The 18,896-nt window shown below is 41.0% G+C and overlaps 1 protein-coding gene across 1 annotated transcript in view; it reads right to left on the bottom strand.

Moving 5' to 3' along the window:
• Positions 1–2,476: 2,476 nt before the first annotated feature.
• syt7a (synaptotagmin VIIa) overlaps positions 2,477–18,896 on the bottom strand; it is a 700,876-nt gene continuing 684,456 nt past the window's right edge. The window contains exons 11-13 of the mRNA XM_067993814.1: positions 12,470–12,584; positions 9,739–9,938; positions 2,477–3,385 (exon numbers count right to left, since the gene is read on the bottom strand). Of these exons, the coding sequence (XP_067849915.1) occupies positions 3,281–3,385; positions 9,739–9,938; positions 12,470–12,584 (420 nt within the window). The 3' untranslated portion in view covers positions 2,477–3,280. The remainder of the gene's footprint in view (positions 3,386–9,738; positions 9,939–12,469; positions 12,585–18,896) is intronic.

Raw genomic sequence — 18,896 nt, forward strand, 5'->3', positions numbered from 1 at the left:
GGGTATATGTGCACAAATCATTGAAAGTGGCAGGGCATGTTGAGAAAGTGGTTAAAAAAGCATACGGGATCCTGGGCTTTATAAATAGAGGCATACAGTACAAAAGTATGGACGCCATGATGAACCTTTATAAAACACAACAGGCTGGAGTATTGTGTCCAGTTTTAGGCACTGCACTTTAGGAAAGATGTGAAGGCCTTAGAGAGAGTGCAGAAGAGATTTACTAGAATGATTCCAGGGATGAGGGACTTTCGTTACGTGGATAGACTCGAGAAGCTGGGGTTGTTCTCCTTGGAACAGAAAAGGTTGCGAGGAGATTTGATAGAGGTATTCAAAATCATGAAGTGTCTGGACAGAGTAGATAGAGAGAAACTGTTCCCATTGGCAGAAGGGTCAAGGACCAGAAAACATAGATTTAAGGTGATTGGCAGAAGAACCAAAGATGACATGAGGAAGAACTTTTTTTTACACTGCGAGTGGTTCTGATCTCGAATGCACTGCCCAAGGGGGTGGTGGAGGCAGAATCAATAATGGCCTTCAAAAGGGAACTGGATAAGTACTTGAAAGGAAAAAATTTGCAGGGCTACGGGAATAAGGTGGGGGAGTGGGATTAGCTGGATTGTTGTTGAATAGAGCCGGTGCGGACTCGATGGGCCGAATAGCCTCCTTCCCTGCTGTAACCTTTCTATGATTCTATGATCACTCTGAAATACTAGTTCCCAACTGAGGCAGGTAGGTTAGCCTGTGGAGTGAAAATCAGGATACCCGGTCAGTTTTCTGCCTTTTATTAAGGTCTATTTTTAAACATAAAATCTAGTACATATCCTAGCACATTAAAATGCGGAATTGCCAACTGGAATTTTGATAGTGAGTGTTAACCTGTATTGGAAGTACTTTCTTGAATATAAAAGGTGGAAGTTTAAAGGATTGGGCTGTCCACATATTTATAAGCTTCCCCAAACTACTAAGGTGAGAACTAGCATTATGGAACTGGAGGGTAAGTTTTCTGAATGTGCACTCCTGACGCAGAACTTCACCCAACAGGATCCATATCAGGAAATCGCTTACATAAATCATGAATCTTTTCTCCATTAAAATTCCCAATATGCACTCCGATGGATGAGTTGCCATCTCAGGAATGTGCAATCTGAAAACTTACCCTTAGGACTACATTCTGACTTTCATACCAAGTTTAATGAAACCAGAGCAAGACTGAATGAGTCAATGCACAGGGGAATGGGTAGTGCAGTGAGTTAAATGTTGGCCCTTCATCTCTGGATCTGGGTTCGAATAAAGCCCAGAGCGATGGGATAAAAGCCTCCCCGATCTGTTTGCTGTGAGGTGAGTTTGGGCAGTTCATATTGACATGGGACCATAACACAAAACTGCCCATAATGTGGGACATTACGCTGGCAATCTCACTGAGGGAGTCCACAACATGGACTCCCTTAGTGAGTTTGCCAATGTAATTCCACAAATTATGGGCAGTTTTTTTTTGCTGTGGTCACACTGGTACAGTTGAGGGTGTTCTTCTAAGGTTGGAGCTGAGGCACATTGTTAGAGATTTAATTGGCATCTAACCATACTATACCTGACCAGTACCTTGATGGCACCAGACAATGAATGCCCAAAATGAAAAGCATTCCATTTCCTGGCACCAAAACCATGGATGAGCACAAAATTCACAAAAAAAAAGTGGGAAAAGGAGGTACAGTAATGGTCTCTACCTCAGATTCCAGCCTTTTTAAAAAGTAGCTTTGTAAGTAGCCTGACAAAGAGCCTCCAACTTTCCCTTTACTTGGCCTCTGCTTGTCATCTCCCTATAATGGCATGGCTCAAATGGGGAACTCAACATCTGAGGATCTGTAGGTGCGACCCTGTGTCCTATCACCATATATAATTCTCCAGTCTTTATTTTCGTTGTACTGATAAGATGTCTAATGCGGATGGCCTACATCCTTTCTGTGGAGTCTTCAGTTGCAATTAACTATTCATGGGTGCATAACAAGATATAATACTAGATGTCACATTATCATACAAGTTTCAAGGTCCCCTGGTTGCAAAACTGGACTTCAGCCTAAACCTACACCTTTCTAATAGTCTGACTGCGATAAAGTCATTTTGACAATAGATAAATCAGAGAAGGGAATTCTTAATTTCTCAAGAACTCTTGATCCGTGTTCAATGCCCTCAAGGCCCTCACACCCCCAATTGAACTGTGCCATATATCCCAACTGAGGCCATTTTTGTCTACTGCAAAACAATGTTATTTTACATGTACCTGATAATAGCGCAAAACTACACAGGATTTGCATGGAAATGCTCTACGGTGTTACCTTACGGGACATTTATAGGAATTTTAATACAATATTTTACAATTTCTATCAGTTGCCTTTTGGAATTCTAGGCCAATACTGTATGGAACACTATAGGATTTTCTGCACGGAAATCCTTTGGTATTTTTGCTTGTTCCAGTGTAGTAGTTCTGTTAGCCCTGGATAAAGAAGAACCAAGTTAAAATACTGTGTAAACCAGACATTGCCCACTTAAAAACCCAAAATCCATTAATATCTTATTTTTCATAACCAAATCTGTGCATTTTAAAAAGTGCAGAGAAAATCACCCACGCATTAAGGGCATGGCTGAGTACTTTTTTGTGTGCACAAGAACACACTTTATATAGTTACATACACACAAACACACACACACAGAGACGTACACAGATTTTAAGTTCCTGTTTTTCTCTCTTTTCTCTCCCCCCTCACTAAGTTGACTGAGATAAGTGAAATGGGTGTCTCTAGAACTGCTAGCATCTACACCTGCACTGGAAAACTACAAATGTCAGCTTATTTCGGGAAAAAATACAAGTTATTTTTTTCCGATGCAGCAACCTCCTTTACTACTGGAAGAACGGTTTGCTTTTTTTTTGTCACAGGAAAATAAAAACTAAAATCTAAGCCACGTGACAACTGGCCACAGACTCCTCAGACACGGTGAATGAATTGTGCCACTACCAAAATATGTGGTTTCTTTAGGGGGGAGGGGGGAGTTGAAGCACTAAGTGGATATGACCTTTTGACTAAAAAAAAATGTTCCTGGCAGCTCAATGCTATACAGTCCATGGCATATGGATTGGCTGCTGGGCTCCCAGAGTGTTGGCTGAGTGATCCATGACATCAGTCCACGTGCTTCATTGTGCATACTTAAAATGTCAAAGTTAATCAGATGTTTTATTCTCTTGTTTCTGTTGTTTTTTCATCACTCTTTTTTTGGTGAATAATCATGCCTTGAGTTGATGCCACTGAGCCACAGCTTGTCGTGGCCTCCCAATCATATCCTTCCAATGCTTCACTTCTCCAGGCCCACTCTTCCAAGACAAGTATATCTGGGGGAGACAAAAAAAAAACCCATGAACCAATTAGACATTGTTAAATAGTAAGTCATTATTTTGTTTAAATTTGAGCCCTATTTCCTGAAATCAAATCTTCCCCTCTCAGTTCCTCCATGCTGTGTTCCTCTTACTTAAGGCAGAAGAGTAGGGCAGTCCCCTAGCAACCACCACTGATGTTTCTTGATTGAAGAGCGAGACCAGCAGTGGCTGTTCGGTATTCTCTCTCTTCCCACCTCCTCCTCCTACCAAATATAAGATAAAATGATCCATCTTGCTGCCTGATCAAGAGCCAGCAACAGTCGGCAGGTAGGACAGATACTTTCAAAAGATATGTAATGCTGCTATTCATATTCAGGATGCTCACTTTGTGGAGGTAAAAGCTGCTTAGTTCTAAGATAGTTAGTGCACATTTTTGTATTCACTGGGCTTAACAATTACTTTAATTGTTGTACTTTAATTTTGAGAAACAAGAAAAATGTGGTATCGTGAGTTTAATGGAAAATATACATGATTAGCAAGTTGGTCCATTTGGTGAAGTGCTGGCCAGACTTGCACAAAATTTGGGGTCAGATCTTACACATTTTAAACTTGTTAGAATAAAAAGAGTTATTTGAATAACCCTGTGTCCTGGTTATTTTCCACTGAACATATAAAATTATGCCGTTGCTAACTGTAATGTCAAATACACTTCTGTACATGCCTCTTTTCTCACTAAACCGAAGTTTGAACTTTAGAAAATTACATGTCTTTTTAAAAGCCAAAGTTGTAGTATAAGAAAAGATTGCTTTCCCTCCTGTACCATCTGATAAAATATGACTTTCAACTCTTTTGTGCAGACTTCTCATCTCTCCTGTATTTGACAGGAGGCCATAATTTCCTGCCCTCCCATGAGTTTCACTATCTCCTAGCTGCGTGCACTGGCATTTGTCTTGCTCTCTCTCGATAATGGGCTTTCAATATTGCTATGAATGCTGGGGTTGTCCACCTCCATATTTGTCTCATAGGTGTCACTATTGGCTCAGTGGTAGCAATCTTGCCTCTGAGTCAGAAGGTTGTAGGTTCATCCCACTCCAGAGACTTGAGCACATAATCTAGGCTGACACCTCAGTGCAGTACCGAGGAGGTGCTGCACTGTCGGAGGTGCAGTCTTTCAAATGCCCTCACAGGTGGAAGTAAAAGATCCCAAGGCACTATTGAAAGAAGAGCAGGGCAGTTCTCCCACTGCCCAGGCCAACATTTATCCCTTAACCAACATCACTGAAATAGATGATTTGGTCATTATCTCATTGCTGTTTGTGGGACTTTGCTGTGTGCAAATTGGCATAGAATGTAGACGATAGGTCAGCAGCACCTGGTGCAAGATAGGGTATGGGCACCAGCTTTATGGATGAGTTGAAGTTTATGGAGGGTGGAAGATGGGAGGCCATCCAGGACAACATTGGAATTGGTGAGTTTGGAAGTGACAAAGGCATGGATAAGGGTTTCAGTGGCAGATGGGCTGAGGCAGGCGTGGAGGTGGAATTAGGCAGTCTTTGTGATGTAAAGCATATGGGTTCGGAAGCTCAGCCTGGAGTCCAATAGGATAGGAACATAGGAACAGGAGTAGGCCATTTAGTCCCTCGAGCCTGATCTGCTAGTCAATGGGATCATGGCTGATCTGTGACCTAACTCCATATACCTGTCTTAGCCCCATATACCTTAATTTCTTTGGGTAACAAAAATCTATCAATCTCAGATTTAAAATTAACAAGTGAGCTAGCATCAACTGTGGTTAGTGGAAGAAAGTTCCAAACTTCTACCACCCTTTGCATGTAGAAGTGCTTCCTAACTTCACTCCTGAAAGTACTGGCTCTAATTTTTAGGCTATGTCCCCTAGTCCTAGAATCCCCAACCAGCGGAAATAGTTTCTCTCTATCTACCCTATCAGTTCCCCTTAATATCTTGAAAACTTTGATCAAATCACCCCCTAATCGTCTAAATTCCGGGGAATACAACCCTAGTTTGTGTAATCTCTCCTCGTAATTTAACCTTTGGAGTCCAGGTCTTATTAGTAAATCTGTGCTGCACTCCCTCCAAGGCCAATATATCCTTCCTAAGGTGGGGTGCCCAGAACTGAACACAGTACTCCAGGTGTGGTCTAACTAGGGCTTTGTACAGATGTAGCCTAACTTCTACCCCCTTGTATTCTAGTCCTCTAGATACAAAGGCCATTCCATTAGCCTTTTTGATTATTTTCATGACATTTTAATGATCTATGCATGTCTCTTCGGACCTCCACTATTTTGAGCTTTTCGCCATTTAGAAAGTACTCTGATCTACACTTTTTAGGTCCAAAATGGATGACTTGCCTACATTGAAATCCATTGGCCACAGTTTTGCCTATTCATTTAATCTATTAATCTCGCTCTGTAATTTTATGCTTCCATCTACACTGCTTACAATGCTACCTACCTTTATGCCATCGACAAACTTGGATAGGTGGCTCTCTATCCTGTCATCTAAGTTGTTAATAAATATAGTGATTGGTTGAGGCCCCAAAAAAATCCCTGTGGGACACCACTAGTCACATCCTGGCAATTTTTAGTACCTGCCCATTATCCCAACTCTCTGTCTCCTGCTGCTCAGCCAATTTCCTAACCAGGTCAATAATTTGCCCTCAATTCCATGAGCTTCAACTTTAGCTAACAATTTCTTATGAGGGGCTTTATCGAATGCCTTCTGGAAGTCCATATAAACAACATCCATTGACCAGTCCCCTGTCCACTACTTTAGTCACCTCTTCAAAAAATTCAATCAGGTTCATCAGGCATGACCTACCCTTTACAAATTCATGCTGGTCTCTGATCAGCTGAAAAATTTCAAGATGTTCAGTTCTCTATCCTTAATTATAGACTAGTAATTTACAGACAACAGATGTTAGGCTAACTGGTCTATAATTCCCTGGATTCCCTCTCTCATGTTTTTTAAATAGCAGAGTAATGTGCAATTTTCCAAACTAAAGGAACGGTTCCTGAATCGAGAGAACTTTGGAAGATTATAGTTAGGGCATCTGCAACGTTCTCACCTACTTCCTTTAAACATCTGGGATGGAAACAATCTGGTCCTGTGGATTTGTCACTCTTTAGTGCCATTATTTTCTTCATTTACTGTTAATTTGCTTACGTTAATTATGGTGAGTCCCATCCCTGATTCAAAAGTAGTTTACTTGGTGTGTTCGGCATGCGATCCTCTTCCTCTACTGTAAATACTGATGCAAAGTAATTATTTAACATGTCTGCCATTTCCTTATTTTCATTTACAATATCACCATTATCAGTTTTTAAGGGGCCCACATTGCTCCTGACCACCCTTTTTTCTCCTAATATAATTGTAAATGTTTTTTGTGTTGATTTTGACATCCTTTGCCAGTTTCTTTTCATACTCCCTTTTTATAGCTGTTACTATCTGTTTTTTCACCCTTTGCTGAACTTTGTATCTCTTCCAGTTGCCAGGATCTGCGCTATTTGTTGCATTTTTGTATGCTCTTTCTTTTAGTTTTATGTTGTCCCTTACCTCTTTTGTCATCCATGGCTGTTTTTTCTGGCAAATAGAGCTTAGGGGTATAAACTGATTCTGTATCATGTTAAATTCTTTTTTGAACACCGCCCACTGATCATCAGTCATTTTACCCATTAACAGATTTGCCCAGTTTACTGTGGACAGTCTCTGTCTCATCCTGTTGAAGTCGGCCTTACCCAAATTTAGAATCTTAGTAGCTGATACGGGTTTCTCCCTTTCAAACACAACTTTGAACTCGATTATATTATGATCGCTATTAGATAAATGTTCACGCACCTTTAGGCTGTTAGCTAAATCTGGTTCATTACTCATTATTAAATCTAATATGACCTGCCCCCTTGTAGGTTTTAGGACATATTGTTGCAGAAAGCTGTCCTGAACACACTCAAGAAATTCGCTACCTTTCTGACATGAGCTGGTCTGTTTATCCCAATCTATGTGAAAGTTAAAATCCCCCATTAAAACCACTCTGCCTTTGCTACATGTTTGTCTAATCTCTGCATTTATACATTTTGCCACTTCACAGCTGCTACCAGGGGGCCTATACACAACTCCCGCTACAGTCTTAAATCCTTTTCTATTTCTTAATTCTACCCATAAAGTCTCCACTGCCTGCTTACCTCTCGTTATATCCTCTCTTACCATTAAAGTAATTTCATTCTTAATCACTAAGGCTACTCCTCCCGCTCTACCAGTTTCTCTATCCTTCCTATAGACCTTATAACCTGGTGTATTCATAGAGTCATAGAGTTATACAGCACGGATAGAGGCCCTTCGGCCCATCGTGTCCGCGCCGGCCATCAGCCCTGTCTACTCTAATCCCATATTCCAGCATTTGGTCCGTAGCCTTGTATGCTATGGCATTTCAAGTGCTCATCCAAATGCTTCTTGAATGTTGTGAGGGTTCCTGCCTCCACAACCCTTTCAGGCAGTGAGTTCCAGACTCCAACCACCCTCTGGGTGAAAAAGTTCTTTCTCAAATCCCCTCTAAACCTCCCGCCTTTTACCTTGAATCTATGTCCCCTTGTTATAGAACCCTCAACGAAGGGAAAAAGCTCCTTAGTATCCATCCTATCTGTGCCCCTCATAATTTTGTACACCTCAATCATGTCCCCCCTCAGCCTCCTCTGCTCCAAGGAAAACAAACCCAATCTTCCCAGTCTCTCTTCATAGCTGAAGCGCTCCAGCCCTGGTAACATCCTGGTGAATCTCCTCTGCACCCTCTCCAAAGCGATCACATCCTTCCTGTAGTGTGGCGACCAGAACTGCACACAGTACTCCAGCTGTGGCCTAACCAGTGTTTTATACAGCTCCATCATAACCTCCTTGCTCTTATATTCTATGCCTCGGCTAATAAAGGCAAGTATCCCATATGCCTTCTTTACCACCTTATCTACCTGTTCTGCCGCCTTCAGGGATCTGTGAACTTGCACACCAAGATCCCTCTGACCCTCTGTCTTGCCTAGGGTCCTCCCATTCATTGTGTATTCCCTTGCCTTGTTAGTCCCTCCAAAGTGCATCACCTCGCACTTTTCCGGGTTAAATTCCATTTGCCACTGTTCCGCCCATCTGACCAACCATCTATATCGTCCTTCAGTTCCCAGTCCTGACCGTCTTGCAGCCATGTCTCAATAATGGTTACCTTTTCATACCCTCTAAGTTGAATTTGTGCTTGCAATTCATTCAATTTGTTTCTTATACTCCGTGCGCTTGTATAAAGAACACTTATTTGGGCCACACACCCTAACTTGTCTTTCTGCTCTAATGGTGTTTGCCGAGATTGCGAATAGTCTGGTTCAGACTGAGGCAATGGCTGGGGAGGGGGTTGGAATTGGTCTTCCCAATGATGAACTGAAAGAAATGGTGGTTCATCCAAGACTGGATGTTGAACAAGTAATCTGATAACACAGAGGCAATGGAGGGGTCGAGAGAGGTGGTGGGTGTCTTCAGTGTATGTGTAGAAGATGATCCCATGTCTTCGAATGATGTCACAAAGGGGCAGCATGTAAATGAGGAAGAGGTGGGGGCCAAGGACAGATCCTTGGAGGACTCTGGAGGTAACAGTGAGGGGATGGAAATAGAAGCCAATGATAGGCGTTCTCTGGCTACCATTGTATAGGTAAGAGTTATAGCTAAGAGTGGAACCAAGCGAGGGCAACCCCACTGAGTTGGATAACGGAGGAAATGCGTTTAAGGAGGATGGTGTGGTCAACAGTGTCAAAGGCTGCAGAAGATGTCATCTGTGACTTTGGTTAGGGCTGTTTTGGTGCTGTGGCAGGGATGAAAACCTGATTGGAGAGATTTAAACATGGCTTTGTGCAAAGATGGTCACAGATTTCGGAGATGACAACACATTCAAGAACTTTGGAGAGGAAAGGAAGTTTGGAGATGGGGTAGCAGTTTGCAAGGACAGAGGGGTCCATGGTGGGGTTTTTTTTCTGAGGGGGTGATGAGAGTGGTTTTGATGTTAGAAATAATTTACCTGTTAAATTGGAGTCCTAATAAAGTTCCCCCTCATTAATATCCTCTACAGCCCAGAAATGTTCCAAATTATAATAAATCTATTGACAAATTATGTAGATTATTAAACTGTAGTCAAACGGATTATATTTAAAAAGAACCAGACTGGCTCAGAGACATCAATGGCCGTCTTATTGTGAGGCTGGGAAACGACTCACTGGATAAACTTACCCACTCGTGTGAAGCCAAGCCTCTGCTGTGATGTGAATCCTGGAACACTGTGTTGCAAGAACACTACAGTTAACATCAATTGGTGTTTTTGTACAAACCTTTCCAATAACATCATTTCTGCTCAGCTTGTCTTTATCCATCACAGTGATTATTATAGTCGTCTCTCGCAATCTCTCTGTCGGTACATCGAACAAAAAAGACTCATTAAAGGTGGGGTTTAAACACCTCTTCATCACAACTGTCTTCATCTTCTCCACTTTCTTGTCTTTGTACATGAGCCAAACTTTGACGTAGGGATCTGTGAGGAAGGCAAACCATACAGGTCACAAAACAATTGGTCCAAATTATTTATTATGGCAATGTTCAATAACATGGTAGCTATATTGAGTGCCAATGTTGCCTTCTTGATATAGCAATTGGGGGAAGCAAACAGATAGCAACATGGTGCTGAGGACACTCTTTCAAAACAAGAGCAGCCTGGCTCTCTCCTGTTTATTCATTAACGGAAACAGCATCCAACTACATTGGATGATGCAAAGGAAACCTTCCTTTCACATATGGGGCCTAGGACCCAGTGGAGATTAAGGAGAGGATTGTCCATGGTCACTGCCATTTGTTAAAGATTCCAATAACAATGAATTTGGGCTATTTCAACCCAGTTCCAAGTGCCCACAAACGATAAAGAATTCAGCATTAGTTGCCACTAAATCAGCATGTCACTCAGGCCATAAGCATGGTGAATTACAAGGTAAGTAAGGATAAGGAAGTCCATCTGCCCAGAAAAATCTAAAGCTCCCTCAACACATCATCTGACTACCACTTAAATGATTCATAAATGTTCTCCTCCGCTACTCTACGTTGAAGTCCATTCCAAGTATTGGTCATTCTTTGCGTGAAGAACTTCCTGATATCATCCTACGTTTTCCTTTGAAAGTTTAAATCTGAGCCCTCTTGTTCTATTGTCCCATTTACTTGAACTAGTTCCAGATTTATCTTTCTATATCATTTACTAATTTATAGAAAGGCCCTCTCTCATATACTACCTTTACAGGCTGAAGGACACAACTTTCTCCAGCACTTCCTCATAACTCAGTCTTCTGACACGAGGGATCAGCTTCTTGGCTGTTCTGTGATGGCCTCTAATATCTGTATGTTTGGCTTGCGTCTTGGTAAACACAACTAGGACACAGTGCTCAAGGTGCAATAGAGGGAGCTCTTTTAGGTTGGGGTCAGGACATATTGGGGTAGAAATTGGACCTTGTTGTGCGAATTTTACGGGTGTAAAATGGGCGCAACACAGACCAACTTTGGGGGCCAACAACCCGCATCCAAAGGATGCCTGAAGGACTTCCAACTCGATAACGGGTTGAGCTAATTTTCACGTGCCCCTGGTAGCCACCTAAAACAGGTATTAGGCTCCTTACATAGGTGTAACACCTGTTTTAGGAACTCTCTGGGAAATCGGATATTGTAGCGGCCAGCACCCGCTCCAGATTCTTCAGTGGCCACTGCAGCCTAAGCAGCAGCTGCCAACAAAAGGTAAGTTTTAAGAAAAAATTAAAAACATTATCTAACTGAGGTGTTTAAAATGATTAAAGGAGTTGATCGGTCGGTTTGAGAGAAACTATTTTCTCTGGTGGGGGAGTCCCGAACAAGGGCATAAAATTAGAGCTAGGCCGTTCAGGGGTGATGTCAGGAAGCACTTCTTCACACAAAGGGTAGTGGAAATCTGGAACTCTTTCCCCCAAAAAAGATGTTGAGGCTGGGTGTGAATTAAAAATGTCAAAATTGGGATTGATAAATCTTTGTTCGGCAAGGGTATTAAGGGATATGGAACCAAAGCAGGTAGATGGAGTTATGATACAGATCAGCCATGATCTAACCGAATGAGTGTAAGGAATCTTACAACACCAGGTTATAGTCCAACAATTTTATTTAAAATAAAATTGTTGGACTATAACCTGGTGTTGTAAAATTCCTTACATTTGTCCACCCCAGTCCATCACCGGCATCTCCACATCATAACTGAATGAGGGCCAACAGGCTCCAACGGGCTGAATGGCCTACTCCTGTTCCTACGTTGCTGTGGAGCCAGGAGGAGCAGGAGTGTTCCCGCAACTCCATGGTATCTCAATCGGCACCCCCCTCATTGCCGCTCCACTCCCTGCACCCCCTCCCCCCAACTCGGGACTTACCTTCTGGCTGCTGATGGCGAGGCAAATGTGCCGATATTCATTCTCTTCAAATGGGTGAGCTGCCTGCGGAGGTGCGATAGGTGCCAACACCTCGGCCAAGTAATACTAATGAGGCCCAAGGCCCAATTTCAGGCCGGCCTCAGGCCTCCTCGTTTGAACGTGCGCTGCAGTCGCACCGCCGACTTTACGCTCGAAACAGGCAAAGTTTTACCCCACTGTAGTAGCAGTGTGATAGGAACTTTACTCTGCCTTTGGATGGTGAATACTTCACCCGAGTGTGTTCGATGCAAACTATTTTGTCTCAACAATGATGAAACATTTAATTTCCGGCATTGGCTTTCTTTAACTTGATGCACAAAATTTACTTAAATTTATTTAAAACATTCCTCAATTACTGTTAAATTACAAGTGGTTTTGTTCCTGCAGGATTATACGTTGAATTTTGTACCATGATATCTTACTGACAAGTACACCCTCTGAACCTATGCTGATGAATTTTTGAAACATTGCAACTGGGTTGTATCTTACCTGACCACAAAAGAGTACACAGCACTTGGTCACAATGGAACAGTACATCCTTATTTATAATTCAAACTCAGTACATAATACTCAACGTAGATATTTTTGCACCCACCTGATGTACCTCCTATGTCCATGGCTTTCAGATTCCTTGCCTTAATAATGTTCACAGTGATAGTGTTGACAGTTGGGTTATAACACAATGACAAGAGAAGTTCTCCTCGACTCCCCTGAAATAACAATCAAAGAACCATGTTATTCTCGTTGGGAGTCACTTCTGAATTATCTGTGGGTCAAAGGATTCCTGGAAGTGATTAAAAGGCTTATCCAGGAAGTGTTATAAGCCATTAGAGCAATGCTATAGTAGTTTATATCTGTCATCAGAATCCTGAACCAAGGTTACAGACTTGAATTTTGCTTCCAGCTGTCCATTACTCTGGGGGAAAAAATACATTCTAAACTTCATGGGGGTTTTATTTTCAGGCTGTTCATCATAGTGGACATCCATGAACTGTTGATATACAATGATGTCCATGCTGAAGGATTAAAAGGACTTTGTTATAATCACTACAAATTTACTGACTCTCCCATTCTTCAATCAGTGCAAGAGATCTTCGACATCCACTTGAACCAGGAGACAGGACAGCATGTCTTATCTGAACTACAGCACCTCTAACAATGCAACACCCTCTTAGTAGTGAACTGAAGCATCAGCCTAGATTTTGAGCTGAGGTTTTGCTATGTAGCTCAAACCAATCTCTGACCCAGAAGTGACTGTTACCAAGCAATGAATGTTGAATGAAACAAAATTTTGCAGTGAGGGGCAAGACATAGAAAGGAAATTTAATATGATTTCTCTACCAGAGAGAGAACCATAAGCACAATAGATGCCTTGAGTTATTAGAGTCTGAGGGAATTAATTCTATTTTCAGCAGTGAAAAGACTGAAAGGGATAATAACCTAGTCATTCAGATGCTGAAAGGCAGAGATAGTACAAATGTTAGCCGTTCATTCAATTTAACTAGACGTGAAAGCAAAATTAAAAAGCTTCAAGTAAGTCCAGAAATTAGAAGAAATTATGTTCTTTTTCAGACTAGTAAGAAAATTCCTTGGATTTATCACATCAAAACATCTCAAAGCATTTCAGGTGATTAATTACTTTTAAAGTCCAACAGCTGTTGTTATGTAGGCAAATATGAGAGCCATTCTATGCCACAAAGTCCAACAAACAGAAATGAAATGAACGAGCAGTTAATCTTTTTTTGGTGGCATTGATTAAGGGAGGAATATTGGCTAAGACACAGAGAGAACTCCCTGCTTTCTTAATGGAGCCATGGGATTTGTAACAACCACCTGTACAGACAGGGTAGGGCTTTGGTTTAACGTTTCATCCAAAGGATGTCACATCCGGCAATACAGCACTCCCTCAGTGCTGCACCAGGTAATGTATTCAAAGACTGATGGATATGTGGAACAGACTCTTGTCGAGAGCAATCAATAGGAAACATTGTTAGGAACAGGATGGACAGTTATAAGGATATTTGTAGACACAGTAAGGGTTCAACAGCATAGGCTGTAATATTAAACTAATACCGTTGAGTTTCATTGAATTACTTTCAGACATCAATTAGAACTTGTAGTTTTTTCTTGGAAATTCTATTTGTGGCCATTCATCTCTCTTTCCTCCATCCTCACCCTTAGCCCTAACCTCACCTCGGGTGATTACATAATTAATAGAGAATCCAGATAAAATAGCTTCAACAGTAGAATGAATATCACATTCATGTGTTATAAAGAGGGCATTTTTTCTGATTTTTGTGTTAATGATAGTGCCGGGAATAATGAACGTCCTTTTTAAAGTCAAGGTATATGGAGATTTAGAATGAGGGGCAGGTGTGGTTGATGCTTTCTGCCATCTATATATCACCAGTTTCTAAAAATATTCTCACTTTTCTACCCACTTTGCACTTCAAAGTTTGAACTGTATTTTTCATAGTTTGATGTTTTTGAGTTCAGTTCAAGGCATATGGTGAGTGTCTCATTAGCAACCAATATGAAAGAAAAGTTTGAAGAAGATGTCAAGTGAAAACAACATTTTTCTCACCAGTCCACCAAGGATTACTTAGCATTCACATTCCATACACTTTTCCTTACTAAACTCAAAATCTTTGACAGAAAATGATCAAACATATGGCAAGCTGAAGATTGTATCATTTCCTTTCATCTTTTACACTTCCCACCTGTCACATTCAAGAACCTGTATGCTAATAACCTGTGTAGGCCATGAGAATTTAATTTAGAAGCAAATACTTCTCAATAAGTGTGTCAGTACCAGCTCCCCTGAGACAGTTAACAGTGATGTGAATGGATGGAAATCTTTTTGATGTTAAATAGAGGAAATTCTAAAAATTACGTGTACATTCATGAAGTTGACTAAATGAAGAAATTTTAATTTTGATATATGTCCTTGATTACCTAAAAAAATTGAACAACTTTTAAGTTTCATATTTTTAGCAGGAATGACAAGTGAATACATTACAAAACAGTGGATAAGTCATAACTTTGGGTAGGTTGTCGTAGGGGATAAGTCATAACTTTGGGTAGGTTGTCGTAGGGGATAAGTCATAACTTTGGGTAGGTTGTCGTAGGGGATAAGTCATAACTTTGGGTAGGTTGTCGTAGGGGATAAGCCATAACTTTGGGTAGGTTGTCGTAGGGGATAAGCCACTCTCAATTTTCAAGCAGCACATTGCAGACATCACATTGGTACAAAATTGCACTCGCATACAAATGGCTCTCCTGTGCTCGAGAGGGCTTACAAGTATGGATCAAATAGTGATGTACAGTCAAAGGTTGTCTGGTATTTTGTGGCCAATTCATTTATAGTGGAACCTTGTTTATCCATATTTCCAGTATCCACAAGACTTTCTGTGGGAATTGGGGGTTAATTTTTCATAAAATGGCTAAAATGTAATTGAGCATTTTAATTTGATTTTTCAACCCTGGCTTCTTGGTAAATGAGGATAAGTACCCATCACAAAAAATTATCAAGATACCCATTATTGAGCAGAAATTATTATCCATGCAATTCTGCTTATTACAGTTTTGGACTTTTACTACAGATATTTTGCTGACGTATAATGGCAGAGACCAGACCCGTTGGGGGTCTTTGCTCCTTGTGAACTGGAGTGCGCCTTTACTGCCCGATATCCAGGGAATTGTTGTGAGCTCAGGGGTTGAACAGAAGCTCTTGTCACTGCATTTCAAATTATGGGATATGTTACATGCCTCCATATGATTCCCTGGACTTCAGAGGCTGTAGAATAAATACTCTATCCAGAATGTAGGCAAAAAAACTACCAAACAAATTAATTAATCAGTAAATACATAAATGAACACCAGCAAGGACAAATAGCAGGTTTGCAGCAATATACAAGTGTAACTATTCCACCTGTATATATAGAAAATAAAAACGTGTTTTGGGGGAGGTGGGGCTTGATTAGCTGCCAATTTCCATTATCCATCAATGAATCCCCATGATTTTGGCAGCAATGACCTCTCACAGAGATTTAGTGCTTAACTGAGGGCAGTTTTCTGCTATCGGGTCAATTAGACCGAAATTGCCCAAACTCGTTGCAAGACTCTTCGTTCCCTAACAAATAGAGAAGACTTTATTTCCACCAGATCCAAATTCCAGAGGTGAAAGGCCAGGAAATAATCCATTGCACCACCCAGCCTCCTTTTAAAATCTTTTTTCCACAACTTTACTCTTGTGTTTCTGATCCAAGGTGGCAGGTCTGATTGGCAGCTCAACTGACCAATCCCTGGACATGGGAAACTGGGACAGAGTCAGATGTCAAGCCTTTGGTTTCATGTTCAGCTAAATAAGGGCACACGGAGAGTCTACAGACAGCCTAGAGTTATTTGGTAAGGAGATGAGATGCCAGATTGAATTCTCTCTCCTTAAGTGTAGTACTGACTAGATTCAGGGTGAGCGCGAGTCAGAAAAGTATATTTAGCCCACTAATAGCGGTGGCATGGTGCACGTTCTTACTTTCTGTTATTAGAAGCGTTAGAAAATAAGTTAAAATTCATTGTAATCATGACATTGTTTATTCATAGCTTACATGAAAAATTAATCAGCTTGCTGATTTATAATTGGCTTCATCTCATCAGTCCACCCTTCGGAAGACTGGAGGAACACCCATGGGGGCACATGTAAGATTATGGTATCCCGTTCATGTTCATTGCTGCAGCCCCGGAATACACTATTGTATAGCTTGAAATTGGGCTGTAAAGGTATACATTGCTGATTGTAAGGAACACAGGGTCTGATTATGCGAGAGACCATTGACTCTGAACCCGAGAGAACACAAGATTTGTTGACATTCACTCACTCTGTACTCCTTTTTTGAGCCCCGCAGGACTCACATATAGGTTTTTTTTGTCTACAATGATTATTTTTAGCTGATGGGGACACAGGAAATACAGGATCCATAGTTTGTGTGTGCACACAAGCTCCGGTGCACACATGTGCAGAAGAGAAATGTAAAGCGTTCTGAAGACTTCAGAAGAGCCAGGCAGTGCTGAACATACATCATTACATATGTACACAAGCTCTAGAGTATGTAGACACAGAACAGAATTTCAATCTGAGCAACACCTATTTGCCCGAACTCATTGGTTCCTCTCTGCCAAACAACTTTCTATCCATACCGCTACATTTCCAGTTATACCATACACCTGAATGTTTGGAAGAAGCCTTTGTGAGCACTTTATTGAACACTTTTAACAAACCTCTGCTGGTGGACCTTGATTTACCCATGCATTTCTAAATGTTCACTAAATTTATCTTGAATTATGGGTTCTGAGACATTACGCTAACTAGTCAGTTTATATGCAGTAATGCTGTTTGATAGCAGATGCAATTTAGCTGGAGTAATGTAATTTGATGACTGATACTTGGAATATTATAGTCAGTGCTGCTGGTATATTGGTTGCCATTTAAGTGCGACTACAAAGAGATAAGGGTTTTAAAAAAAATTCGTTCATGGGATGTGGGCGTCGCTGGCAAGACCAGCATTTATTGCCCATCCCTAATTGCCCTTGAGAAGGTGGTGGTGAGCCGCCTTCTTGAACCGCTGTTGTGAACAGGTGTTGTGAGTTCTACTATGAAATTTCTGTGATAATATTTTGTAAAATTAATTAGATGTGTCCCAAATATTTAATTGGCCTGTGATTTTAATTTGAGTGATGCAAACTCACAGCACCATTTTAGATTTTACAACCACCAGGCAGCTACTTTGCAATCACATTCACTCATTTTGTGCTTTCATCTTTTTCCTTTCTTCTGTGCAACTAAGATGAGTTTTCCCGTAAAACACATATTTATTTAATCCACTGGTCATATCCCACTAGGAGTGTCCCGCTGATCTCCATGCTATGAGAATATATATGAGCACTGGAAAGAGTGCAGATAAAAGAAACTAGTCTGTTCTGAAGTATAAATAGGAAAAACCATGAGGAAAGATCGGAAAAGCTGGTCATGAGGAACCTCACTGAAATGTGTAAAATATTAATACAATAGATAAAGCAAGGCCAGAATATTACGTCAAGGAGATTAGTACAAGAGGACACACATTTTAATTAGTCAAAAGTAATTTTAAAATGATTGGAAAGAACTTATTTACCCAAACAGTAATAAATATTTGGAATAAGCTACCAGGAGACACAATAGAGACAAAAATGCCTATATATGATCTAATGGGAGAATCCGGGTACTAGAGGGGTGAGTTTCAAAGGGCCAAATGGCCTTTTCTTGTCTTTCACTTTTCTTGCGTTCTTATATCCAGCCCCACTGGTGGAACAGCTCTTCTGAGACCGGGCCTGAGACACATTGTTGGGGCAGAATAAAACCGGCTTTATTCAGCGTCTAACTCAGTGGGTTTTGAAATTTTTCTTGAGTGTGAGGTCCATAAAAGTATTGGAACACTTCTAGTGACCCCCTTTTCTAATTTTTGAATGACAAGCTGACAGCAACAGTGCTTTCATTGCAGCAAACATTATAATCTAGCAACATAAAGTAATGTGCTATCGTCAACAAACAAACACAGAATTACTGATACGCTATGCTTGCAGTATGTGACTTGCCAAGCCCAGACAGACAGAAATATGATAACTTCATAGCCTTGAAACCGTATGATCTAACCATGTGATATCTGACTTGGGAATACATGATGCTGACATTGGATATCCGAAATGTTCTATTTCCCAGCATTGACACTGTCTACCTTGATATGCACAAAAATTCACACAGACAAAAGGGGAAAAAAATCTTGAAGCAGGGAATACTAGAGCCCTTACTGTCCTCCCCACTTTCCTGATCAACCACCCTCTTGACTATCGTCACCCCTGAGAAACGTACTAAACAACACGTTTTTAAAAAAAGATTAGGTGCTGCAATAAAAGCTACAAAACAAGGTTAGTACTGTGTTGAGTACTGAGTCCAGTTCTCACAAATGGAGTATTGTGTCCAGTTCTGG

The sequence above is a fragment of the Heptranchias perlo genome, chromosome 12 (assembly GCF_035084215.1).
Source record: "Heptranchias perlo isolate sHepPer1 chromosome 12, sHepPer1.hap1, whole genome shotgun sequence".
Lineage (NCBI taxonomy): Eukaryota > Metazoa > Chordata > Chondrichthyes > Hexanchiformes > Hexanchidae > Heptranchias > Heptranchias perlo.